We start from the raw sequence: 27,036 nt of genomic DNA, 5'->3' as shown, positions 1-27,036 counted from the left end.
TGTTCCCTCCAGATGATTGATCCTGCAAACGAATTAACTGCCTGCCTTCCAATCTGGTAGCTTCCAAAAAGTACATTCTCCCAACTGAGCCAAGGTTTCTAAATCTCTTTAACATAAAGTTTGAAAAGCCAGTTAAACCGAAGCCCAAACTAAGCACTGTCATGTCTTCCAGAGATCTGGGACAGAGGGGTTTGGATACACCCCCAGGAACAGCTCTTGGAATATGGCTGCCTGCTCGTCTGTGCATATGGAGAGATCTGGCTTGACAAGCATGAGCTCGGTCATTTAGTGCCAGTCTCGCACTAGGCTGGAAAAGCTGCCCAGCCAGCAAATGCCTTCTCAGCACCCTTGGCTCCGAGTGCCCTGAGAAACCCCTTCTGCCCCATTGAGCTTGGAAGTCACACACGATTCCCTTCAGTTTAGCTATTGCCTCCCACATATCTCCAACAGATGCTCCCGTGTTCCCCAGACACCTCAAACCCCAAGCCTCCAATCTGAACATACACTCCCCGCCAAACTCTCTCCTCTCCTGCCATCTCCACCTCGGTGAATGGCGCCGCTGTCTCTCCAGAAGCCTGGGTGCACTCACTCTCACCTCGTGGCCTCTCCCTTCCGCCTCCTGGACACTGCTCAGTCCCTCTCCTCTCTATGGCCTCCCTCACAGCTTTGGTTCAAGCTGTGTTGTCACTCAGCTGGACGGTTCCACAGTCTCCTGACTGGCCTCTGGCCTCCAGACTTAACCCGACTACATACCCCGCATGGCCTTGCAGGGTCCACTTGAGGCATCCACGAGTGGCCTCGTCACCTCCCTGCTCCTCCCCACCCCCAAACATTCCCTCTTCATCCTTAGCTTGGCACACGAGGTCCTCCATGGTCTACCTGTCTGCCCTCAGAGCAGGTCCCTTTTGTAAATCCCCTGACTCCCCTGGAGAGAGTTAGCTGCTCCTGTCGTTATGCTGCCCTTAGAACTCGTCACATGCAGTGCGTCTCACACAGCCTCGTAATTATTTCTTTAATGCTTGTCCTCCCCTGTGAGAATATGAGCCTCTGGAAAGTCTACCACAAGCCCTGGTGCTGAACTGGCAGACAGTAAACGTCTTAAGATTTTATTATTGATGTGGATTTTTAAATTGATTAATAATTGATTGATTATTGTTTAAGTACTTGCTGTGTGTCCAGCCAGTTATTTGGTTTTATTTCAGTTGCTATGCTTATAATTCTGTTCATGTGAAGAAGAAAAATGAATATTCCATTAGTGGCCAAAAACTACTTCCAAATCACTTTCCATAAATAAGGGTTTTATTTCCAAGTAGAAACAGCTTTGTATTATAGGAATTTAGATCCTCTTAGTTTGTGTTTTTATGAACTCCCAAGGTCTAGTCCTGTATGCCTCAGGAAAGGGAGGAAGGGGAAAGAAGCAAAGTACTGGGGTACCCACCCCCCATCCCCAGGATGGGTTGACCTAGGGAGCAGGGGAGCGAGGGGGAGAGCAGGCAAGGGAAAGAAAAGCCTGGCGTCCCTTGAATTATATCGTATAAAGCAAAGATTTTGTCTATAAAAGAGACTAAGCTGCATGACCAAATGCAAAGTTTGAACTTAACTTGGATTATGGTGGTTTTTTTGTGTTTTTTTTTTTAAGCTTTAAAAACATTCCTGGGGAAGTTGGCAGATTTGAAGATGGACTAGGATGTTAGTCTATACGATGGAATTATTGTTAATATCATGGTTTATGGGGGGTTATCTTTATTCCTAGGAAATGCACACTGAATCATTTAGGGGCAACGTACCAGGACACCTGAAACTTGCTCTCAAGTGGTGTGGTCAAAATATTATGTGGGTGTGCACACACGTACACACCACCCATTCACGGAGACAGAGAGAAAAAGCAAATACAGCCCTTGTCCCCCACAAAAATGTAACTACTGAAAAGGCAGATGCTGATCGGTTGCTGGGGGGCAATGTGGGAGAGGGGACAGAGCACAGGGTTTAGCATCAGGCAGCTGTGGAATTAAATTTGAGCTCTGTTACTATCTAGCTGTTACTAACTAGCCTCAGTGAAATCAGCTTCCCCATCTGGGGAGTGGAGATAATCGAACCCATGTCCTGAGTTGTTGTAAGGGTTCAGTGAGTCTGTTCAGCTAAGTGCCACACATAGGCCCTCGGTAAATACGTGTATTTCTCTGGCGGGGGGCGGGGGGTGTGGAGAAGGGCCAGCTGTCCGTCACCCACTGACCCAGCCGCCCCAGCCGGCCTGGCAGCCCGGCACATGACCATCGTCATGGCTGTCAGAACACACACCCCTCAGCGGCCGCCCACCTGCCTCTGCACACTGGTCCCTGACCTGCGTCCCCACAGCTCTGGCTTGCATCACGGAGCAGAGGGCGAGGGGCTGACAGCATGGCCAGGAGATGGCGCTGGAAGGAGCAGATGCCCGAGCTCCTGGCTGACTAGGAGACTGAGCCCGAGAGGCCATGGGGCACGTTGGGGCACCAGGTGTGAGGAGCTGGCGAGCATCGTGGTCTGCGGTCCAAAGTCATTTTCTTGGTCTAACTCATCAGCCATGCTTTCGCAGTCCACAAAGCAGAGCTGCTCTTTCAAACTCTGTTACTTCCACATCCTGTTTTCCCTTTTCCATCACCCGTCTTTCTGCTCTCTCAGCCCTGTCTGTGCGTGAGAAGGCAGGTGCTACTGTGTGGCCCCCCAGTCCAGCCCCTCTGGCTCCAGTCCAGCTTTTGTACCAGCCGCAGTGTGACCACAGGCCATTCTGCCTTCAGTCCTGGTGGGGTGGCTCTTCCAAGTCGTTCTGACTCATTCACTGCCATTCCAAAAGCAGCAAGGTCCCTAATTGCTGGTGGCTTTGTCAGGTCTGCCTGGGGAGGGTGACTGGCGGGCCTGTCTTTCCATGTGGACTCACTTTTTCAGAGCCTAGGCTAGCCCAGAGACAGCTTTCCAACGGAAGGTGAACAAGGCCAGGGTTTGCTCCTCTGAGCACACATGTTCGATTTGGGAAGGAACACTTGCCAGTCAAAGAGAGAACTCAGATTCTGGAAATTCGTAACAAGTGGAAAATTCCGGAGAATTCTGGTTAAGCTTTCTCAGATACTATTCCTGTCATCCCCGGGAGCTTGAGAAAGCCGGACAGTTCAGCACTGGGGGGTGGATTTCCAGACGCACCGCAGAAGGGCTGGGAGGTGTCAGCGGCCAAGAGAAAATCCAGGTTCACAAGCAGTGTGCTGCCTAAGCTACAGCACCTGGGCCCCATTCAGCACAGGTGAGGATGGCCGCAGGGCCAGGGGCCGGGGTCCGCTCCCTCCCTGACCACCCCCCCCAGGACTTTTGAGCACTTCAGCACCAGTCTGAGCACCTGTTATACACTAGGCATTGGATGGTGTAAGGGCAGTCGTGGGAGGAGTGTGAGCACGACTTGCTCACCGCGTGCCAGGCACTACTCCGAGACCCGGAGAAACGTATTCCAGTGCCAGGTGCCATGCTAGGCAGTTCCCAGAGGTTAGCCCATAGCCCACTTAGTCCTTTCAGCCACCCAGGGGAGCCTCAGGTAGCATCTCCCTTTGCAGAGGGGGACACCGGCCAGAGACGGGATAGAGGCTTGGTACAATAGCCAGGATTCAAAGCCATGTTGCTTATGACTAGAGCTCGGGCTTGTACCCCACCTCTGTGCTGAGAACACAGCACCTTTGTTTTGGTGGCCCCGGTATCCACTTCGAACTCATTCCTGGTTCATGAGCTTCTCTCACCCCCATGTCTTAGTGTGTCATTGACCATCCCCAGAGCTGCCCCACCCCACTTCTGCCAGGACATCAGCCCACTGGACCCCTACATCCCTCTATTTCCGGGGTCGTGTGTTGCTCTCCTCAACCGGTCTGTGAGGCACAGGGGTCTCAGAAAACATCAGCAAGCGCTGAGATGGCCGGCCCTTCAGTCCTCCAGAGTGTGGGACCATCCCCTGGGTTCCCTCTCCGATCATGGACTCGCCTGGTAGTCAGAGAACTTAACCAAATCTTAGGGCCCTGCCAGAGTCACCCCCTCCCAAGCCCCCCTGCCGACACCCTTTTTGGGCTGGAGGTACCTGCCAAGTCCTCTACTTCAAGGCCAAGGCCAGTGCTTATCACCTTGTAAGACTCTGCTAAGTGCCTCCCCCCCCCACAACAGAGTCCCATCCTTTTGTCCCCAGCACACAATTTGTACTCATTCATCGCACTGCTCTTCGTGGGCATCTGCCCCAGGCCAGACCCCATGCTGGGGGCTAGGGGAGGGGGGCGGCCTCCATGAATCAGCTCCTACCCTGTCCTCTGCCAGGGATATCCTTCCTCTTCTGTTCCTCCTGACAAAAGCCCCTCAACCTGTCGGGGCCACCTCAAGCGCCCCTTCCCACAGAAGCCCTCCCTGCCACTTCCAAGCAGAGCACAATCCCCTCGCCTGACACACTGTCCCGAGACAGGGACAGTATCAGCCTCAGCTCTGTGACCTTGGCAGTCTCACAGGGCCTGGCACAGATGACTTGCCCAGGCAGAGTTTGGGGAATGACCAAGTGGTGAGTGCGTGAATACACGAAAGGCGGCGAATCTCAGGAAGAGGTGGGAAAAGTGCGCGCACTCCTTGAGCAGTCAGTCAGTGCAGCAGAGCGGGAGGAACCAAAAACAGGGGTGGCTGGTGTTCCGCAGTGCCTGTGTTCCCTTTTAAACCCCCACGCGCGGTGCCGTGCCTGAGCGACAGGCCTCCTGCGTCCCCCGAGTCTAAGCATGCTCAGCCGCGTGACAGCGGGGCCTCTTTGCTGGGGGACTGACCAGAGCCTAAAAACAGCATTTCTTTTAAGGTCTGTGCTGGAGCAGCTCCGAATCCAGCTCCCTGCCAGGGAGATATGCAGCCCAGCAGGACAAGAGCAGGAAATCTGATTCGGCGAGACCAGAGGAGGCATTTTCTCAGATTAGAATTCTCTGTGCCAGAGGTGGGGAGTTTATCACAGTAGGGAAGGGGAAATAAAACATAAAATATTGAAAATAAATTATATCCCACAAGCAAGATCCTCTGGGAGAATCAACTCGGTGTCAGGGGCCGTGCAGGGAGTCCCCACCCCATGGCTATAGGGGGGTTGTGCCAGGAGCTGCCTGTCGTGTTGTCCCCCAGCAATCCCTAAGCACACATGTGAACTAGGTGAATTATTAACCTGGCCGTGCCCAGAGGGAAGGGATGACAGGGACTAACCGAGCGGTGGCACTGGAGGGAGGGGTCAGATGGATTGGGTTGGTTTCCATTATAAGGTGGACCGACGGTGTGGGACTCAGGCCTCTGACAGGCATCACCTCACTTAATCTTCTCCACAATCCTATAAGATTCATGCAGTTGCTATTATCTCCAGAAAGCCAGTGCTCAGAGAGGTTGTATCTTTCCCAAGGTCACACAGTAAGTGGCAGAGCAAGAATTCCAAACCAGGTCTATCTGTTGCTGGGGACCGGGCTCTCCCTTCAGTCTGCCCCTCTCATCAGACCCTCCTCATCATTTACGCCTGGTTCCTGAGGCATCTGGTGGTAGCTGCCGGTGGTTTGGGACCCGCTTAGACTCCAGCAGTGTGGCATAGGATGGCTGCGGTCACGGTCACTCTGTTCTGCCTCTTCCTCACTCCTGGCTAAAGCTCACGGCCACTCCCTGGATTTAGGATTTGGCTTTCTCCCCAAAATAAACCTACGGAGTCCCAGATTCCTTAACACCTTGGCGGGGGCGGGGGGGGGGGGTTGTGTGCAAAAGCAGCAGCAGTGCTGCCCTCCTGGTGCCTGCCAGGTGTGGGGCAGGGTGCCCAGTAGGTGCTTGCATTGTCTCGCAGGACCTTGCCCAGACTGGTGCCCTAGGGTCTAGACTGCCCCGCTTTTCAGGAGGGCCAGAGCCCTCGCTCTAATCCCCTGGCTGGTTGGGCGGATTCCGATTCAAAGCCCTGGCTTCTCCCACCCGACCTCCAGCTCCCCCGACCCTGGGGCAGCGTCACAGCAAAGGCCGCATGGCAGCCTCCTGCGCACTCGATCTGAGATCGCACGGACCATGTCCCTGATTTAGGTTGTTGTTTTGCCCATTGTCAGTCTGCTTCGGTCCATGTCTTCTGGAATATTGTATCGCATTTGTTTATACTGCAGAGATTTTTAAAATGTAATAAAAGTACGAAAACAGAATATAAAAGGGCCTGTTCCCGGGGGATTGTTGATTATATCCCACTTGAAATGCAAAGTGTGGTAGGGGATTAACATTGCCTGGAAGCAGTTGAAACTGAATTTCTGAGAATTTGCTGCCCATCAGCCGTATGGTTCCATGGTTACAGCTACCTCCTTGGCCTTCCCCGGCATGCCCCAGTCCCAAACTCCTTCTAGGTGGATCCCAGTTTGCACTTTCCAGAGAGTAGATAGTAAATGTTTGCAGACGGACAGTAGGTTGGATCTTGGCAAGACGGTGCCTTGAGAGGCCAGGTGGGATAAAGTAGTCAGCAGAAGCCAGGAGACAAGGACTCTCCAGGTGTGCTAACCAGGGGATGTTCTCTCTGCAGATTGGGGGGGCGGGGGGTGCGGGAGGGAAGCTTCTGTCCCAGGGCTGTCTACCCGACACTTTCATTCTCCCAAGCCATGATGACCAGCTAAGAATTCTTCCCCTGCCGCCTTCCTGTCTTTGTGACTAAAAATCCTGAAGTTTTTTGCCAGGCAGAACTCTGAGTTTTTCTTTTATGCCCTCTTTAATTCCTTCCTTCACTTATTCAACATATAATGAGGCATGTCGGCTGCCAAGCCCTGCCCGAGGCCCTGGGGTCACAGAGGACTAAGATGTTGTCCTGCCTTCATGGCACTCATTGTCTGGGAGAGACAGTCAGCAAACCATACAGAAAGGGAAATGCTAATGGACATAAGTGTACTGGCTGGAGAGGGGCCCTAAGATGTCTGGGGGAACCAGGGCAGGCTTCTCAGAGGAGGTGACATTTCTGCTGGATCTTGAAAGGTAAGTTGTATTAGGTGGAGCCAGAGGAGGAGGGCATTCCAGGTAAAGAGAGTGACATATGTAAAGGACAGGAGAAGCTGGCTCTTCAGAGAAGAGCGGGGCTGGTGTAGGGAAGCAAGAGGCCAGGAGGCAACCGGCGAGGGCTGGGAGCCAAACTGCAGAGGTAGGCAGTGCCCAGGTCTTGGGGAACTTGAAATGTATCTTGTGGGTGTCAAGGAGCCAGTGAGGGTTGTATCTGAGGGAATCGCATCTGGGAAGATTGGCGCTGGGCCACCATAGGAAGGGGTAGATAAGTGAAGCAGGGAGGCTGCTAATGAGGCTGCTGACACGCAGTCAGGAGCTAGTGGGAGTCTGACTGAGGACCCATTATTGGGGTGAAGAGGAGGGAAAGATTTGAGAGAGACCTGGGAGACAGAACTTGGTGATCTGCTGGATCCTCTCTGTGGGAGCTGTTGGCATTCTCCCTTAGAATGATAGAGGGCTGGACACAGGCTGCATTTCTCTTCCTCCAGCCAACATGCTCCAATGAGGTTTCAGGCGCAGCCCATGACAACGGGAGCACCTGTTGGGGTGTGCAGGGCCAGCGGCCATCCCCCTCTGTAGCCCAGGGTGAAAGGTCCTGCCGAGGGACAGAATGGCCAGGTTGGAGGAAATAGGGTACAGTGACCTCCACCCTCTCCCGCTTTTGTCCCAAGGCTGTCTATCAACCCCCTTCCTTTTTCTACTTTCTCTGAGTCTTGGAACCAGGGTACCCATAGCTTCTTCCAACCTCTCCCCCATCCCAGGGTGTGGAGTGTTAAGGCTCCTGCTCTCTGGGTTGCCAGCTCTCCGGTGTCCCAGGTCATCTCCACCATGGATGATGTACAGTATTATGCTAAACCAACTTTATGGGCAGCCCCTTAAAATGCAAGCCTCTGCCCATGATGGATGGAGAGCATCCAGTTGTTTAGCCAACCACTTACGGTTTGTTGCAAACCTGCAAGAACCACACACAGGCGTCTTGTTAGGCCTGTTGCGACAAGGACCCCATAAATAAATAGCAGAGCGTGTCTTGGTGCATCAGGGCTGGAGTATGGAAATAGAGGCACTGTATAAATAATACATATTTACAAAATAAATATATCCGTACGTTAGCGTATGCAGCCATAACCAAATCACCCAGCGTAACAACCCGAAAGGCTCCGAGGGTCGGCCACGTGATTGGCTCCCATCCATCAGTGTGCATCAGCATTAGAAATGACTGCTGAAGGGAGGGGGTCCTCCTGCCCGCTGACCTCGAGGCCTTTGAATTGAGGCAAGTGGTGAGATCGCAGGTGGGCATCCTGACACACAGCTTTCCTGCCAGGGTTTGAAGCCTACCGCGGCCGTGTGTTCCTACAGATGTCTTAAGGTCTGCCGCCAAACAGAAGGCTGATTAGCACCAAGTTGCAGGATGTAATGGGGTGCACCTCCAAGAAGATGGCTGGCTGGGGGCTGGGGAGCGGAGAATGGATTTTCAAATCATGCAGATTTGCTTTGGCTTATGAAGAGAATCCGTGGGTTGACTTTCCAGGTGACTCTCACCAGAGGCCTGTAACTCTCAGCCTTTTGCCCTGAAGGTAGGGCTGGGTTTTCAGAAAGGCGATTCCCTGTCTCTGCTGCCCCTTTCTGAGCCGTGAACCCCACTGGGCATCTGGCTGTAGCATTTGCAGTTCCGAAGAAGCAGCTGACAGAATGGCCACTGGAGTGGGCGCCCCTCCCCTTGCTCGTAATGGCACAATGCTGGATTTCAGTATTTTAAATGAAAAATATATGCAGTTAGCTGTGCGCTGACAATGTCCTTGAGGATTTGACAGTGAGATTTTCCAGCAGTTGGTCTTCGTTAGGACCCTGGCGGTGTTTAATAAGGCAGTCGGAATGCTGGCACCTTGGGTTCCTGTTTGTTCTCCGAGGGCTCTGGGGCTGCCGCGGTAAGCACATCGACCAGAGCTGATCATTACAAGGGCGTACGCCACCATGAATAAAAATGTCACACGTTTTCCCATCTCACAGCGGTACAAAATGTCAGTCCTGTCAAACACACATTGCGGGGAGCTGTGTGCAGTCCGTACAAATTGGAGAGCTGCATATTCCCCCAGCCTTCTGATATTCTTCATTTGAAGCTGAAGAAAAACAGTTGTTAACCTATTAGCTAGGATTTTAAACTCTGCTGAGGCGGTGGAGGGGTAGACTTTGACACAGATAGAAACGTATTCCAGGGTCCAGGAATTTTAAAACCCGGTTCTCCATCCATTTGTTATGAGGGAAGAAAAAAAACCCCTCTGTCGAGTGAAACTGACTGTCTTTCTTTAACAGACACACTGGGGAAATTTGGGGATGTTTCACATCTAAGCTTCCTATTGCTTCCCACTTTTGCATTCCACTCAAAAAGTCTCCTGCTTTTTGGGATGGCCCTGGGGCTCAACCTGTTGGACCAGGATACCTCTAGGTGGGGAGTTTTTCCTGATCAAAAGCGTGCCAGAAATGTTGCCAGCCTTATGGACTGAGTGACTGGCGTCCAGGGACAATGACTGGTTGGTCCCGGTCCGTCGAATGCTGGGCGATGGCCTCCCTGATCATTTGGTTGCCAGTTCCACGGTCTTGGGCAAGCATGTACTTCGCACGTACCACGTGCGGACCTTGTGCCCGGAGCCAGGGGTCCAGGTGTGAACTAGACACAGCACCCCCTTTGAGGGGCCCACTGTCATTAGGGGAGGGACAGGAGAAAGAAGCCCCACTCTGTCAAGCCAGGAAGAGAAACATGGCTTCCAGGGAACGGAGGGACCTGAGGGATGGGCAGACCCATCGGGTCGGCGAGCTTGAGAAGGGCCCACAGGACGAGCACATGATCGCGAAGAGCGGGAGCACGTGAGGGACAGGGCAGGGTCTATATCGGGCCAGCCGGAAAGAGCTGCTTGTGGTGGGGTGGGTCATGAGGCTGGTGGGGGCAGGGCTGGCCTTGGCTAGGCTGCCAAGGGCAGCGTATGGGGCTGTGACCGGCTTCCCAGTCTGCAGGTGGGTGGGGGGCAAGGGGGCGGAGAGACACGGGCGGCGGGAGAGCAGTGTGGAGGCTGTTGTGACATCGGACTTTCTCTCCAGAGGCTGAGAGTCCCATCTGTACCACTGCAAAATCAGGAGAAGATTTTTATTTTCATTTGCTAGTGGCATACTGCATGGGGTGGACATCATTCTGGAGATGATAGATTAGCCTCGGTTTTGCTGAGCTGGCCCCGGCCCTTAAATGCACTGAGCAAACCCTCACTGAGTCAGGACACAGGCCTAGTGAAATGCAGGTGGTGGCAAAGATGGACGCTTCTGTGTGGTCAGAACAGACGTAGCAGGATAAGAAGCTCAAGGGATGTTGGGAGAGACCTCCCCAGGGAGAGGGGAGCACCCTCAGTCTTGAGGGGATACGTTTCAGCGCCTTCCTTCTGCTGTGTGTGCATCGGGTGTGATGGAAGGAGTGTGGGCTTCGTTGGGGTCAGACGTAGTGGGGCTTGGATCCTGGCTCTGCCACCTGTTAGCTGTGAGGCCTGGCCTGGAGGAGTCCCTGAGCCATGTAGCCTCAGTTTCTTCATCTGCCAAACGGGGATTTTACCTTCTCTGCAGGGTTGTTGAGGTCACGAGAGGCCTTCGTGTAGAGCTCCTAGCACGGCACCTGGTACATAGCAAATGCCAGAAAACAGTAGCCCATGCTGGAATCTGAGGGCCTTTTCTCTCCCAACTTCTGGAAGCCCCTCCTCCGATCCCCCACCTCCTGGGGGTGTCACCCAGGCACCCTGGGCAGCACCTCCGACCGCTGCTGTGTAGGCAGCAGCTTCTGCTGGGCAGAGAATGGCATGTGTCAGCAGAGCTCCCTGCCCAGCCAGTGGCCGCATCTGGTGCCCGCCCTCCGGCCGCCAGTGGGATGCCACCTATTCAACCCGAGCAGCTGCACCTGACTAAAAACAAAAGGCTCCCCTCCCCCGCCCCACTTCTGGCCCTCCTCCCTCCCCCCCGCCCCGCCTCTGTCCCCCAAGCGGCTGGGGTCACCCGGCCCCCTCACAGCCTTCCTCACAGCTGCCTCGCCGCTTTTGTTCAGCATGTGAACTTCCCCATCAGCCAAGCTCCTTGCACGGGAAGTAATCAGGGATCTTGACAAGGCTTCAAACCACAAATGCCACTACAAATTAACCAGCACTGCTACAAAATACTACTCCTGTCAGCATCGGGGAGGCACGCACCGCTCTTCGGGACCAGGCTGAGCTGCCTTTCAGCTCTGCGCTCGCTCACTGCGGAGAAAGTGCCTAGGACCAGCCCGAGAGAATGGCCTTGCCAGGTGACTTGTTGAGGGGACCGAATCCTAAGCATACCCTCTCCAGAGACGACAGCTGACAGACCCAGTGGCAGGTGCTGCCGCTTTTCTCGGAGGGCCACCGTCGGTCCCGAATGCCCCCTCACAGATGGTGCCTCTGGACGGCGAGTCACAGGGCACGTTGAGACCTTCCTCTGGAGCCCGACAGCCACAGACTGAAGACCAGCACCACCAGCTTCCTGACTAGGTCGTGCGAAGTTCAGCAAGAGATTTCCGTTTCCCCGTCTAGAGAATGGGGATCATGATAGAGCCTCTATCCAGAGTTTTAGGACTGACTGGGAGATTCGGAGTAACAGTGGCCCATCCAGGGTGCTCCAAGATGAGACACCACCACCACCCCCGCCCCAGCCCCCCTTTCGCATGAAGAAGCACCTCCTTGTCACCTGGTATGGGCAGGTTGGAAACTTCTTCCTCAGCCACCTTGCAAGAAGCGTCCTCCAAGATTATAGCCTGGAGCTTAGAGTTACCTCTGCAGGTGCCCAGGGCCCGAAGATGCCAGGATCCCGTCTAGGGGCCCCGGGCCCTGCCCCGCACTGCCCGCCCAGAGCGAGCGCCGCAGGACCCCAGCGGCCGGCCTCTCCAGCCGTCCTCACTGAAACTCCGAAGCCGAGGCAGGCATTTGATCTTCCCAACAAGCAGGACCAGCTCTCTCAAGGGTGGACGAGAGGATCGCAGGTAATGACAGGAGCTGGGGGACAGGTAGGAGCTGTGCCTGAGAGAGCTGGTTGGGCATTTTAAAGGAGACACTCCACACAAATATAGCTTCAGTACACTCCTTTTTGGAGGCATATCAAAAGGAGCCCTCTTTTATTTCCATATCTTGCATAATAGCATCTTTCCAGTCCCAAGGAGTAGAGGAGCTCTGCTCTCAGCCCAGAGGACCTCTGTAAAGCCACGGAAAGCTTTGTCTTGCTCTCCCAACCAGGGCTGTTTCATGCATAGGTCAGAGCACTGATGTGGCCACTAGCCAGGAAAATTAACCAGGTGAACTCCTTGCTCATTAAACAGTGACAGAGTTTAATTGTGAATTTTCTCTTTCTCCTTCTCTCTTCCTGGCAGTGTATCTGTTTGGGTCACACCCCTAGGACAGAGAAATCCCAGGCATCTGTCCAGCCTCCCCTTTGGGGACCCCAGGGCTTCTTCCTTGTGACCTAGACAGAGTCTGATGGGAAAGAGACTACTCAGCACCATTCAGACACAGGACCTGAGGACCGCCCCCCCCCCCCCGCCCCCAGCTTTAGGGGCCAGCCTCAGAGGCCAGCTCTCATGCCTCCAGCTGCCATCAGGCACATCACCTTCTCCAGCCCTCGGAAAGGGGAAGTGCAGGGGCCCTGGTTGCCTCCCCACCCCAAGCTGTGCATGCATAGCCTTCTGCCTTCAGCAAACCTGGCTGGTCCCTATGGCCTCAGGCATGTATGTTCTTCTACGTCCTTCCCCTTGCGACCAGGCTCTGGTCGGCATCTGGCCTGTCTCCCCACTGACTTTGACATTTCACCTTGTGTGTGGCCTTGGGTAGCACCTGTTCCTCACCCGCCCCCTGCGCCTGCTTTCCCAGAAGCCAAATGGGGATGCCGATGGTGACCTTGAAGGGATGATCCACGGTGTGTCCTCCATGGGGACTGAGTAAATCCATGCTTCGCTTCCTAAACAGTCAGCCCCTCCCACTTACATCACAGGACCCCTGCCCCAGCCCACAGTTAACTTGAGCTCTTTGACCCTCTTCCAAAGGCCCGTCGTCCACTGCTGTACATGACCCTGGGCAAGTCTTCGCCTTCCCTCATCTGTGAAATGGGGTAATGGCCCTCATTCCCGTCCAGAGGATTCCCCTGGCTAGCAAGTGAGCTGCTTAGGCGCCGGACCACGCGGGCAGGAGGTGCTTTGGCTCTGCGCTCTGTGCGGCAAACCTCCCCCCACCTCCCCTCGCACACACTGCACTCTCTGCCCCAGGTCCGTGCCGTCAGTCAAGCATTTTCCACCCCAGAGCCCGGTGCAGGGCACCCGCTCATCCATGCTGCCCAGGTAATTAAGTTGATATTCCAACACGGCTTCCCCTCCTGACCTTTTGGAAACAATGTGTTTTGCTGCATCAACAAATTAACTGCAAATCAGATGCTGTCCTCATAAATGTGGGTTTCATATCCAATGAGCATACTCACCTGGCCCACATGGCTGACTGATGCAAATGCCAAGGGCCGGGCAGAGGCCAAAGAGTTCCTCTCCTCTTTGGGACCTCCGTGTCAATCATATTTCCGGGCTTACCCTCTCACGTTTACATCTTGCCGTAGTCAGGTGGCCAGGGGTGGTGAGTTCACAACATGGAGGCCTGGGCAGGGCCCTGTGGCTGGGGGGGACTGCCTGTCCTTAGAAGCCCACCCATCCTCCTCCCATCCATCTGCTAACACCAAGGACACCAAGGCCTCTGAAATGTCCCTCCCTGCCTAAATCACTCCCAGCTGCTCTCAAGAGAAAAGCCACCTTTCTTAGCCTGATATTCAAGGCCCTGTTATGTGACCCCCTCCCCCACCAGCCCATCCAAGGTCCTGGCCTGCCTTACCCTCATATTCATCCTTGCTCTAATCATGTTGGGCCACCGTGGTTCCCCTGTACCACGAAATTGAACTCCCTACCACGCCCATCCAGTAAGAACGTCCTCCCCTTACCTCCACAGACCTCCACAACCCTCTGTCCCCCATTGCGTTGTAACCCCTTCTATCAGAGAGGGAGCCCTTGGAGGACAGGACCATATCTTGCTCACAGAGTGCAGTGTATATGCCACTGTTTGTTAAATGAATGAACAAATGAATCATGTCTTCTTTGGAAGGCCCTGGAAAGAGCTGCTCAAATAAGGAAGGGGAAGACGTGAGTCACTCTCTCACGAGCCTTTTCTCTTAGACACAGATCTCTAACAACAGATTCTAACTTCAAATGGATTAGAAAAACCGTATCAGAAAGGATTCCAGGTGACTTTCGAAACTTGGGTTGACAAGGATAGTATAGTACACCAAGAATACCTGCTTGTTTTAGTTCCTGCCACTAGCTGTGTGACCTCGTACTAGTCCCTTAACCTCTCTGGGCCTCCTGTTTTCTGCCCCACTATAGCAGGGACGTAACCCTCCTCTAACTTGCCTCACTAGGGGATGTGAGGCTCAAAGGAAAGAAGAGAAGCAGAAATGCTTTGAAAGGAAAACACATCATATAAATAAGAGAGATTATTACTAAAATCCAGTCACCTTCAACAGTACTTTGCTGACAACACACTTGCTTGGAAAACCAAGGTCTTCACATCCACAGGACTTCTCTGAGAAGGCTTGTGAATCCAACGGGGGAACGGAGGATTGGCTGGTCCCATTCATCGTCGGGAGCTGGGCCAGAGCCCCCCAGCCATAATTATACCCCTGCAGCATCCTCACCCTGGTGCTTATGACTGAGGAGCAATTTCTGTTTTACACAAGAGTAAGCTGGGACTTAGGTTTAAATAACTCACCCAAGTGGCAGACCTGGTATTGGACTCAACTAGAAAACGACGGAGCCAAGACATGAACCAACATCTTTCTAACCCGAAGTATATTTCTGGGGGTTTTAGCCCAAATTACTAATTAGCCAAGGACTCTTTGTACTCCAGGAAAGATTTTTTTCCGTGATGTAGGTCAAATGCCACCAGGCCATACATTTCTTAAGGACAAGAACTTTATCTTTGTTTCTGAATCTGTGGGCCCTGGCTCCAAGCAGTTGTTCCATAAACACATGTAGGCGGAATCTTTCCACTCTGTGGGAATGAATCTGCTTCCCCAGTTGGATGTGACCTTCAGGAAAACAGGTGCATGTGTTGGTTATCAAAACCTCCAGCCCCACCATCCCCCCACCCCCCCACCCCAGCCCCAGCCCAGCTCAGGAAGTCCCAGATGAATTGTTGAACGGAACTCTTCTTAGCAAAAGATTGCCAAAGGCCCAGCCTTCTGAACTCACTTAAGAAACAGCAGTCCGTGTAGCCACATTTTGATCCAGGGAATTGGGGATCACATACAATGTGATTTCTGTGCAAAGGTGCCTGGCCCTGGCCCTCTCAGTTCTCTGCTCCTCCGGATTTAAGGCTCTCCTGGGTTTGCCTCCACATACTCCGGCGGTGAGAAGAGCACTGGATCCACAGTTGAGGCCCGGGACCCGCTCCCACCACTCCCCATTACCAGCTGGGGGCCATGAGTGGGTCACTTTACCTCTCTGTGGTCTGTTTCCTCGCCCACAGATGGATGTGCTTCTTGCCCCTAGGGCCACGGGAAGAGCCGAGCGAGCTGGTACCGGCCCTGGACTGTGGGCTGAGGTGCAGAGAAGAGTGAGAGTAGGTCTGCACCCTCAGGGAGTAGGGGGGTGCAGGTGGCCTCCTAGCTAACCTCAAAGATTTCCAGTGTGTCCTGGCCAGATCCACAGCTCCCCAGGCCCCACTTGCAGTTAGTCCTCGACTCAGCTTCCAAGCCCTGGGGCCACGTTCTGGGAAATGATGTGTCGATCCTTCCCTGGCTTCTTTCTTCACTCTCTCTTCCCACCCAGATCGCCACCAGCCACCCCTGTGGCCTCTTCTAATTGTCCCCAGGACACTCGGCTCTCTCCAGCCTGTGTCCACTGGCGCCTGGCCCTGTGGGAAATGCTGTATACCCCAGCGGTGGGGCCCTAACAGATTCCCCCCCGACTTACTCTGCTCACTTCTAGGTCAGGTGTGATCAAGAGTCTACTTTCTTCGCACCATTTATAAAGTCAGTTGCAGAAGAACTAGCACCTCCTGGTGACAGTCAAAGGAAAATAAGTGAATTACGAAATCTGGAAAACTAACTTTTTTTTGAGTCTCTACATGTTCCGGGAAGTTAAAGCCAAAACTCATTTGCTGAGCACCTATTATGTACCAGTACTATGCTGGCCCCCAGGATAAACAGAGAGATGAGGTGAAGAGGCTAAGAACGACAGCCTGTGTGCTGTGAATACACGTGGGCAGGGAAGGGCAGGGAGGGCCTCCTGGGGGAGGTGGTGCTTGAGCCAGACACCAAAGGACAAATAAGAGGCACCCAGGGTGAGACAAAAGGAAATGGAAGGGTATTTCGGGCGAAGAGACCAGCATGGAAGCACAAGAACACATGAAGCCCTGGGGGGAGCTGGAGGGGGAGCTGGGTCGGATGGGGGTGCTGGGGCCCCCGGGAAATGGGGGGAAGCACCAGAGATGAGACGGCAGAGGTCCGTGGGTGGGGCCCAGTGTCTGGAGGGCTTTGAACACTTCGGGTGGCATTTTCCAGGGGCTGTTAACGGCTAGTATAGGGAAAGTGAGTCCGGGTTCAAATAAATTGGAGAAATAGGACGTAGAAGAAGAAAAGTTAATAGGGTTTTGCCTGTTTAAGGTGGGTTTTTTGTTGCAAGACTTGGCAGCCTTTGCCAACTGGCATTGTGAATCTCCAGAAGGAGCAAGGCAGCAGACAGCATTTCCCAGACTTGTCTGGCTGGGGAACCCCCTTTTCTTCCTTCATACAATGCACCTACTGAGATGCACTGGGACACGCTGGCCTTCCACTGAGATGACTGAAGCTGGCGAGCGACACGACTGGGCGTGTATTGTTTTTAAGTCCCCTCTGGAGCAAGTGTGGAGATGGATGGGGAGGGGAGAGGCCAGAGGGGGGGAGCCTGCTAACGGTCATAGTTGCTAACGTCTACTGATGGCCCTGTGGGAAGATCGTGGCCAGCATGGTCTCTCTAAATCTTCCTGACAGCCCCCTTGGGTGGGTGGGGCTGTTACCTGCATTTGCAGATGAGGAAGGGGGGGCTCAGATGATTAAATCATGGGCCTACAGAAACCCAAAGGGTAGGTGGGTGCTGGGGTTCAGTCCAAGGAGCGCTCTGCGACCCCCACCAGCAGGGGTGGCAATAGCTCGGTCAGAGGCCATGAGCCATGAGGACTGTGGGCTGGAGAACGGGTCGCCCAACAGCAGAGCTGCTGTGAAGTGGGGGGGTCATGTGATGGTGGGCTGGGGGGGTATGGATAAAGCAGCAGACTATGCACTGTGCGGGCAGCTCCCCTCTCCCTGTCCTTTTACTTTCCCCTGCTGAGCAGTGTGATCTGAGAGGCTCCATCCCCTTTTGCCCCATGCTTTTCCTGTAAACGGGGGTGGAAGAACTAGGGCTTAGTGGGTCGCCATGCTCATCTCACTGGGTGGCATCCCCACCCCGAGGTGGCCTCCATCTGAAGACAGGTCTGTGAGCATGGTGTGGCCCACACTGCCAACTAACAGCACAGGACCTGGGGGCCACAGTGTACCTCCCTCCAGACGTGCTCTGGATGTGCCGTGAGGGACTCCAGTCCCCTACCGGGTCCCTCCGCCCACTCTCCCACAGGCGCTGTGCTGGGCAGCAGGGGTCCAGGGACGCCTGAGACCTGGCCCCTACTCTCCAGGAGTCGGGTACAGAGAGTGAGTGCCAGGGTAGGTCTGGTATCGGAAGAATCACTCCAACCCAGTGAGGCTCTAAAGCACTGTCCGAGAGAAACAGAGCAGGAGGCACAATGCAAGTCACATATGGAATTCAAAATGTTTTAGTAGCTACATTTAAAAAGTAAAAAGAAACATGAAATTAATAATATTTAACCAAATGGCCAAAATATTTTTATTCCAGCATATAACCAATATAAAAAAATTATTGAGATGTTTTACATACTTGTTTCAAACGAAGTCTCTGAAATCCAGTGTGTATTTTATGCTTAGGGCACATCTTAATTCAGACTCACCACACGTGGCCATTGGCTGCTGAAGTCGGCAGTACAGGGCTCGACTTTGTCAAATAATAACGTACCTTTGTGAACCGCGTGGCTGAATGGGGAGGAACCACCCAGAAGCCTCGAGGGGCTTGCAGAGGGTCCGTGGTCTTGGTCTCGCGTGGGTACTTACTTTCCTTACTCTGCCTGTCCATCTCGCGCACCTGTCAGGGCATCTACACGGGCAGGCAGTTGAAAGGACAAAGCTTGACTTTCAAAATAAAGGGTCGGAGGATAGAGCCGAGAAGCCTGTGCTCTCTTGGTTTTTATTCAAATCCTAATTTCAAAAGCCAAGTGTTTGGACAATTTTATTTGTTCATCAGACATTTATTTTGCAAATATTTTTTTTCCTGAGGAATAAGGATGAGTCCCTCAAGGAAATGAACATTTGAAAGATAGTGCAGGGGGCTGGTGGGAGGGAGACACTGGGTGATTAAGTCCCACGTAGCTGGGGGCACGGGGCAGTGGGAGCGTTGAAGGCGGCATCTGACCTACTATCTTGAATGACAAGTAGGCATTGACCAGGCAGGTTGGGATGGGGTAAGTCATTCCACCCTGAGGGGCAGGCAGGAAACAGGGCCCATGAGAGCCCAGGGCCATTTGAGGGTCTGCCCAGGTGAGCAAAGATGAAGGTTGGGAGGGGACTGTGTGGGGCCCAACAGAGCCCGGGTCCAAGAGGACTTGGAATGCCAGCCCAGAGCCTTGTCACCCGAGGAGGCAGGGAGGACAGCAGACGTCTCGAGGCTTGGGTGCAACAGGGTCATGTTGCATTTTAGAAGCTTCCGCTGGCCTGTGTGGAGAATGGCTGGAGGAGATCCAGACGGGAACCCTGCTGGGAAATGATTACAGTGATCCAGGCCTCGGAAATGCACGGGCAGGACCCGGTGACCAGTTGACATGGGGGTGAGAGAGAGCGGGAGGCATCGAGGACGTTCCTCGGGGTCTGGCTTGGGTAACTGGATGCTCCCTCTCATGTGCCCTGTGTGCAAATGCATCAAACCATCTCCATGTGTACTGATGTGTTAAGTTTCGCTTTAATGCAGCCACAAAGACTCCGTCCTCCCACGCGCCCGCCGCCCCCCAAGATACAGCGCTCGAGGCCCGTGAGTAGCCGCTGGTTCCGCCCTCCCGCCTAACCCTGCCTGAGCCGTTCTCCCCGCCTGACTAAACCTCGGGAGTTTGAACTCAGCTGCCTTGCAAAGCCAAACCGGGAATTGGGTTTTTCAGCTTCCCTGTCTGCGTGGCATGAACCCGAACTTGCATTTTCTGGGCTTCTGTCTCCTTTTTCCTGAGCCCGTTTGGCAACTTGCAGGTCGGAGCCGTAGGTAGCCGCGAGCCACTGTGTGGTGTGTTTGCCGTGTGTGTATCATTGGAGCACGTCTCCTAGGTTGAGTCCCAGTCTAGCCAAAGAGCTTTAAAGTCGGGCTCCAACGCCTCTTCCTCACAAAGGAAGCAGAAGTCTGGCAGCAGGGGTCTCGTTCCCGCCAGAGCGGGGTTTGGAAGTGCAGTTGATGTCCCTTTTGCGGGGTCAGAGGCCACGCCCAGAGAATCTCGAGCTGCCTCCGGTGGAGACCGGCCTCACCTAGAGCCCCACCCTCCCCAGTGAGGTGCCAAGTCAGGGCGGAAAAGCAGGACGACATGGGACAAACCCCGCAACACCTAGGAATGGGGTGGGCGAGGCAGAGAGACCCATCTGAGGTTTTTCAAGGCAAATGCCATGGAAAAATATGGGGTGTGGGGCCCCATTTTCCTTGGAAGCTCAGACTTCAGCCATGCCGAGGCGTAACCACTGTAACAGGATCCTTTAAAGTGGGAAACTTGCCAGGACCATTTGGTGAGGGCTGTTTACCAAGAGAAGAGTTGCTCTGTCTCATTCAAAGCAGCCACCGCTCCTGCAGCCCAGCAAAAGGGGTCAGGTTCCCAGCCAGCTGCGACCAGAGTTCCCGCAAACCCACGTCCCAGCCCCCACCCTCCCCCTTACAAACGCACATGTCCACATCCATCCCGTGACACGTGGCAGCCAAGGAGTGCAGGTGGCCAGGCCCAACCGTGTCTGTTTTTAATCCTCGATGCACACGCCCAGCCTCACTTGGGTGGCTGCTCTCTGCATGGATGTTGGAAAATTCTGTGGCTCTGTTTTCCTTCCCTTCCCTCCCCTCCCCTGTGTGGGAGTTAGAGGGCAGGGGCGGAGGTTGGCGGGGATTTAGATACCTTCATCTACAGCAGTCGAGAGTCTGCAGTTCCAGCCACGTGTGATGGATCCCTCCTGAACCCAGTCAAACCACGATTAGCCCAAACCCGATCAGCATGGCTACAGAGGGGCCGGCAGGAATGTTTCAGCTCACTGTCATTGGAAGGAAGGCACAAACAGCAAAAAGAAGCTGCTTTGCGGGACAGGAAGCCCCTTCTGGGTCCAACCACGTGTGATTTAGTGGGAGCTTCAGGACGAGGCATTAGCATGGTGGTTTGGGGGGTAGGCACAGCTAAGCTCGGGGACCCAGGCTGTGTGGGCAAGTACTGAAGCTCTGAGCCTTGCCTCTCTCTCCCCTGGACACGTCTTCCCTCCCCCTAACGTGCCCTCATCCACAGAGGCTTTGACAGAGTGAACAGAGATGACCGTTCTAGAGCTCAGTGTCTGGCCCACAGCAGTGGTTCTTACTCTGCTTGATGGGTTTTTAAGCCTCACAACTTCTAAGGAATGACTCGGTTTCTTAGTGACTGTCGTTTGCCCAGGATTTTTTATAGTAAGCAAATTATCCCAGCTGAGCCTCACAGTAATACTATGAAGTAGGCATCGGCTCCACCCATTTTAGAGATGAGAAAACTGATGCTTGGCAATTTAACCCAAGTCCCTCAAGTGCAGATAGGGTTCACCGGACTCGAGAGCCTGTGGTCTTTCCCGCATACCGAGCTCCTGGGACTCTCCATCTGCATTTCCATGGAGTCCATCGTAGTATAAAATACTGGGGCAGTCGGGCGCCTGGGTGGCTCAGTTGGTTAAGCGTCCAACTCTTGATTTCGGCTCTGGTCATCACCTCAGGGTTGTGAGATTGAGCCCCGCGTAAGGCTCCGTGCTGGGCATAGAGCCTGCTTTAGATTCTCTCTCCCTCTCCCTCTGCCCTTCCCCATTCCCTCTCTCCCTCCCTCTCTCTAAAAAAAATAATTTCTCTCTCAAAATAAATAAAATTTTTAAAGGGTGGGGTAGGGCGCCTGGGTGGCTCAGTTGGTTAAGCGTCCGACTCTTGATTTCAGCTCAGGTCATGATCTCAGGGTGATGAGATCGAGCCCCACATCTGGCTCCGTGCTCCGTGGGGAGTTTGAGATTCTCTCTCTCCCTCTGCCCCTCCCCCACTCATGCATGCGTGCACATGCGCGCGCTCTCTCTCTCTCTCTCAAAATAAATAAAATCTTTAAAAATAATAATTTAAAAAAACTTTGGCTTTTTAAAAAATAATAATAAAAATAATAATTAGCGACAGCCAGTTTGGCTTCTTATGGAATCTCTAGGGCACTGTTGGGGCTTCGCAAGGATACAGAGGTGAAGAGAATTAACATTTATTTACTGGGGACTTCTTCTGCGCCTAAGACTGTGCCAGGCACTGTATCATTATGGTCTCCTATATCCCTGCACCAGCCCGGATGAGGCAGAGGCTGTTTCCCCAGCTTGCAGCCAAGACTACAGAGATAAGAGGCCAGGTTGGCCTTGCAGCCCAGGCCTGCTTTCCCCTAAGCCAGCCATCCAGAGGGTTGCTGTCAGAATTTCCTGCAGAGACCTAGGACCCAAGGCAGGCAGGGACTCTCTTGCAAAGCATGATCTGGGGCAGGGCAGGTATTGGAGACCGCTCCTGTGGACTCCGTGCTGTCTCACCTGTGTGGGGACTTGTGCAGACTGGGGGAGGCCCAGGCACACCCACTGGCAGCTCAGTACTTGGGAAGGCACGCGTAGCCCTGAGAACAGCCCTGCGCCGGCACAGGAGGCAACTAGCCTGGTACTTGGGGCTGTACCGGCCCCGGGTTATGGTACGCTAACGAGGCAGGGTGCCTAGCGGAACCGCTTCTGGGCTTGGAAGTCTGAGAGGCCTGCCCTGATTTGAATCACAGATTGGCAATTCCTGGCTGTATGACTTTGGGCAAGACATTTAATTTCTCTGAGTCTTAGTTTCATCATCTGTAAAATGGGTTTAGCAGCACCTGCCTGGTGAGGGTAGTGAAGTCACATGTATATGGTGCCTAGCATAGTCCCTGGCATGAAGTGGGCACGTATACCCCACTTCTGTCACCCCAAATGCCTTCTGCCAAGCAGGGTCACTGTGGAACTAAACTGGTAGTCTTGGAAGGCTTGTGCTTTCTGGGCCCAGCAGTACCCTGTGCCCCAGTCTGTTCACTCTGCGTGCACTCATGTAAGCCTTTCCAGTGGGCACCACTATCCACTAGGGGTGAACCTGGGAGACGTGGGGTATGGAACCCCTCGAGGGCCTTGAAGAGAATGGCCTGCCCCGCACTCATGTCAGGAGCTTCTGGCCCCCAGCTGGGCTTTATCGGGTACTTAGCCACAAACAGGGCGGAGTCTGTTTGGCCAGACTCCTGTCTGGGCAGGAGTGGGGCCATTGGCCCAGGGTGGCAGGAGCGTGGGGGCTGGCCATTCAGCCTCTCTGGAAGGAGCTTTGTAGCCTGGCACCTGTGGCTGGAGTTCAGATGTTACCAGAGGATTTAGATTTTCTTTTTAAAGAGAAGAAAAAGGAGAGAGCAGAAGAAAGCCTTGCCAGTGTCTGGTGGACCAAGGGGAGTGGGTTGGGGCGTGCAGGGGAGAGGCAGGTTGTGGTCGGCCGCATGGGAAGCGCTTTATAAGCTCTGTATTTATTATTTCTTGCTCACCATTAAAATCAAATGTACTCGGTGCTTTTGTATTCAATACACATTTAACCCTGCCGACTTAGATTTCTCAGGTTTTAAATCCAGTGGGGAATTGGCTGGTTTCCCAACTTTCCCCACAAGTCCCCCTTGAACAGAGCTCAAAATCCCTGTTTAGCATTTTCTCCCCTGGCGCTGCCGGGATCCCAGCACCGGCGGGGCCAGTCGCCGTTGTGTGTGTTGTGTGTGCATGCGGTTTCTCCCCCCCTCCCCAGCACCCCTGAAAGACGGATGTGATCGCTGAAATAGGACCGGCCAGTTGTCGGCGCCGTCTTGTGGTTCAGGCTTCATTAAACCATTTTGTCCGTGTGTGTGTGTGCTTCATGCATGCACCTTCAACTCCTGTGCGTGCTTCTGTGAACGTGTAGTTGTGAGACAGTGTGAATGTCGGCGCCTCGAGGCCTCTGTGCATGTCTCTGGACGGCTGGCTGGGAGTGTAATTGTGGGTCTGGCTTTGTCCCCACCAGTCAGGTGTGTGTGCCTCTGGGTGGGTCTGAGCTGTGCAGGTGACTGTCTGGGTCTGTTGTGCCTTCCTCTCTCTCCCCCGCCTCACTGCCTCCCTGCTCCCCTCCCCCACCCCCTTCTCCCTGCTCTGTCTGTTTTATCATCCCTAATGAAGCAGTCTTCTCCATCGATCCTGCTGATTGCCAACCCATTCCTTTTGTTTGTTGGCGCTGAGCCATTCGGCGGCACTCTGACAGCTCAGCTCGTCTAATTAGCTCTGTTGTTCTTTTTCCCCATGTTTCACCACGTTGCAAGTTCAGTTGAAGTTGCCACAAACTTAATCCCCCCATTTCAGCCACAAGTTCACATTCCTCACCCGCCTTTATGGTAGCGAGGAGCGGCTGTGTGCAAGGACCGGCTGGCGGGCCTTCATATCTGACCTTTCCTGAAACCCCCACCCGGGACCTCCGGGGCAGGGCAGAATGGCTCCGTCACCCCACAGTGCACACCCCACGTCCGCCTTTGGGGTGAGAAGTCTGGGGGGAGCATTCCAGTGCGGTGATCCTATTGAGCAGCAGCAAGAGGGAGAGGAGTCTGGCTGTGGTCAGGGAAAGCGGGCCAGAGTTTGAATGGGTGGGGGATCTAGCCATCCATTCATTCAGCAGCGACGACTGGATGTCTGCGTTGTAGCAGGCCCTGTTCTAACGACACTGATACTAACAGCAACATTCTTGTGCACTTCTTAGATTCCAAGCAGCCGCATCCATTTGTTCCTAAAAGTCTTGCTGGGTGACCACCAGCACCCCAGGCACCACTGAGCAGGATGCTAGGCAAGGGTCAGGTCATCTTAGATGGCGTCTTCTCATTCAGAGATGCCCCATCCCCGTCTCCTTTTTGTTATTGGTAAGGTCACAGAGAAGCCCCCGTGTGTGCCAGACTCCTTGCTGGCGCTCTCCCTGCACCATCTCCTTGGATCTTCGTTCAGAGGAACCCCGTGGAAGGAGACCCCAAGTTTGGTGGAATGCATTTGGTGGTTACCACATCTCTGATTTGCCAAACAAGGCCAAGATCAGACTGGCCACTCCACAAGAAAAACTTCGGTTAGATCAGACATGCAGAGACCTGAGAGCTTGATAAGACTCTGCAAAGACTTGTCTTTCATGCAGCCAACTTCTGTAATCTGTGTTCTCCAGCCATTATGCTGTGTTGCCCACAAATTGCTGGGGGACCCAGGGGGCTCAGGGAAGAGGGCAGGCAATGAACGGAGTGTGTGTGTGTTCTCCTTCCCTGTCTTATCTGAGAACTTCAGCGATTGTGGCGTTTCATCTACCTTGGCCCCTCATCTGCAGAGTGGGAGCAAACCCCCTGCACTGGGATGTCTGAGAATTTTTATTGGCAACAAAAGTCATAGACAGACTTTCTTGGTGTAGCTCTCTCCAGTCCCTCGCTAGCATTGGAAATGCTCAGAGATGATGGAGCCAAATTTAAAGCCATGTAATGTTGACTGGACCAGATGAGGATCCTTCCAAGGGCACCTACAAAAACCCCATCTTGTTGCTGCAGGCCAGCTATGGATTAGGAAACTGTGTACTTCACTGTGAAACACACCCACTGCCCAGCCTCAAGCTGGGTCCTCATGAATGCAGGAGCTCCGTGGGGCGTGCGGTGTCCAGGCTGAGCCCTGCTCAGGAGGACTGCCCAGAGATGGCCTGGGGAACAGAAAGAGGATTTTTATTGGCACTCTGTAATGCTATCATTTGCTTTATTCCCCCCTCCTACTCAGAGAGGAAAATAAGCATCCTATGATTCAGTTGTAAAAAGAATGAAGTAAGTACATGTACCCTAGACATAAAATCCAAGTGAAACCTTTTTGTTCTACCAGACCAGTTTCAGGGTTCTAGAAGAAGGCGAGTGGGGACTTATAAATGAGGGCCTCTGTGTTTCTGGGTCCTGTATGGACAGTGTCTTGTTGAACTGCCACGGCAGCCCTGCAAGGAGGCAGGTGGAGCTGTCCCCTATCACAGACGAGGAAACCAAGCTCTTCAGAAGAACCTTTCCTATTTGAGTAGGCAAATGCCTCAACATTTATTTGGGGGCTGCTTATCTAGATCTGCAGAATGTTCTTGTATGGCTTTTCCAACTCACTCCTTGGGGCCTTTCCCGTGTGCCCGTTCTAGGTGCGCCCTCCCCGTCCACACGTCGTGAAGAGACCGAAGAGCAACATCACGGTGGAAGGCCGGAGGACTTCTATCTCCAGCCCTGAGCAGTGAGTACCCCGTTGCTCCCCTCCCCTCTGTCTCCCAGAGCCCAGGGGTCTAGGCCTTTGTGGGGTCTGTGCTGCAGCCCTGGCCTTTGAAGCCTCCCTGGAGCCCTGAGCGGGTGTTTAAACAAAGAGGTCAGTCAGGGAGCTGGGCTTGATCTTCCATGTCGGCTTTTTCTAGCAGTTGTCACGCCCGCAGGAGGAGCCAGGCCTCTGGGCTGGGTTTTGAGTGGTGACACCCAAAGTGTACTCAAACAGGCTCAGAAGAAGGTTCCAGGCTTGGGTCAGCGGGGGAGAGCTAGGAACCTGGTCGAGGAGGCGATCTATTTAGCAAGGGGCAACCACTGTCCTAAGCCTGGGGTGCTCCCGGGCCTAGAGCTTCGATTTGTACCCAGAACTGTCCTTATCCACCGCCCCACCCCCACCAGTACCTTTGCTCCCCTGTGCCATGGCAGTCATTTTATTAGGGCTTGGCTTTTCACCTCCCCTCAGGCCCAGAGCTCTGCGGGCTGGCGCTGGGTGTTCTGCCCAGAAGCTAGCACAGGGCCCGGCTCAGAGTCACGTGCAGGATAGATGCTGGATAGAGGAGGTAAATAACGAGGCAGGTGGACAAGCGGTGCCTGGAGATGGAGCTGCCCGAGTGGCGTGAGGCTTAGAGCTGCACGCAGCCCCCAGTCCAGAACCGTCTGGAGTGCTGCCCTTTGTCCCCAAGGCCCACAGCCCTGGGGCTCTGCCCAGACAACTCAGCAGCTACACACTGGCTGCCTATGATGCTTTGAAAAAGTACATGAAACCATCTCAGTCTGGGGTTTGTTAGGGGAACCAGAACAGTTGCCCCGGGGACCCTGAAGTCCCTTGGGTGAGGAGAGGAATGCTCCTCCTGTCTGCTCTACTTTCAGAAAAGTTGTCAGGGAAAGAAGCTAAGGGAAATGGCAGGCCCTAGCCAGGAAAGGAGCCAGAAGGAAGAAACAATTCTGAAATGTCAAGCTGTGGCCTAACCCGGGTTGCAGTGTACTTCAGCTCTTCTAGGATCCTCTGGTTTACAGTCTGGTGCTGCTTGAGACCACTGTGTTGTTACGGAACCAGCCTACCTAGGCCAGCTTACACCCTGCCCAGAAAGCTGTGGGAGACAGTGTGTGTGTGTGTGTGTGTGTGTGTGTGCACGCACACATCTTGAAAGATGCTTGATTATGCAGAATTTGGAAGAGAGGACTCCTGAAGTTGGTTGTAGGCATAACTTAGCCTCTGCACAATAGGACGGTGGGAATATTAAGG

The 27,036-nt window shown here is 53.8% G+C and overlaps 1 protein-coding gene across 4 annotated transcripts in view; it reads left to right on the top strand.

The window, feature by feature from the left end:
- The window catches only part of DENND1A (DENN domain containing 1A), a 498,746-nt gene that overhangs the window by 452,824 nt on the left and 18,886 nt on the right, over nt 1-27,036 (top strand). For all 4 annotated transcript variants that reach the window (XM_032418251.1, XM_032418250.1, XM_032418252.1 and 1 more), the window contains one exon: nt 25,679-25,767. In XM_032418251.1, the coding sequence (XP_032274142.1) occupies nt 25,679-25,767 (89 nt within the window). The remainder of the gene's footprint in view (nt 1-25,678; nt 25,768-27,036) is intronic.

This window comes from Phoca vitulina, unplaced genomic scaffold (assembly GCF_004348235.1).
Source record: "Phoca vitulina isolate PV1807 unplaced genomic scaffold, GSC_HSeal_1.0 scaffold21, whole genome shotgun sequence".
NCBI classification, from domain to species: Eukaryota; Metazoa; Chordata; class Mammalia; order Carnivora; family Phocidae; genus Phoca; species Phoca vitulina.
Note: the sequence above shows the minus strand (reverse complement) of the source record. Positions and strands in the feature narration are given on the sequence as shown.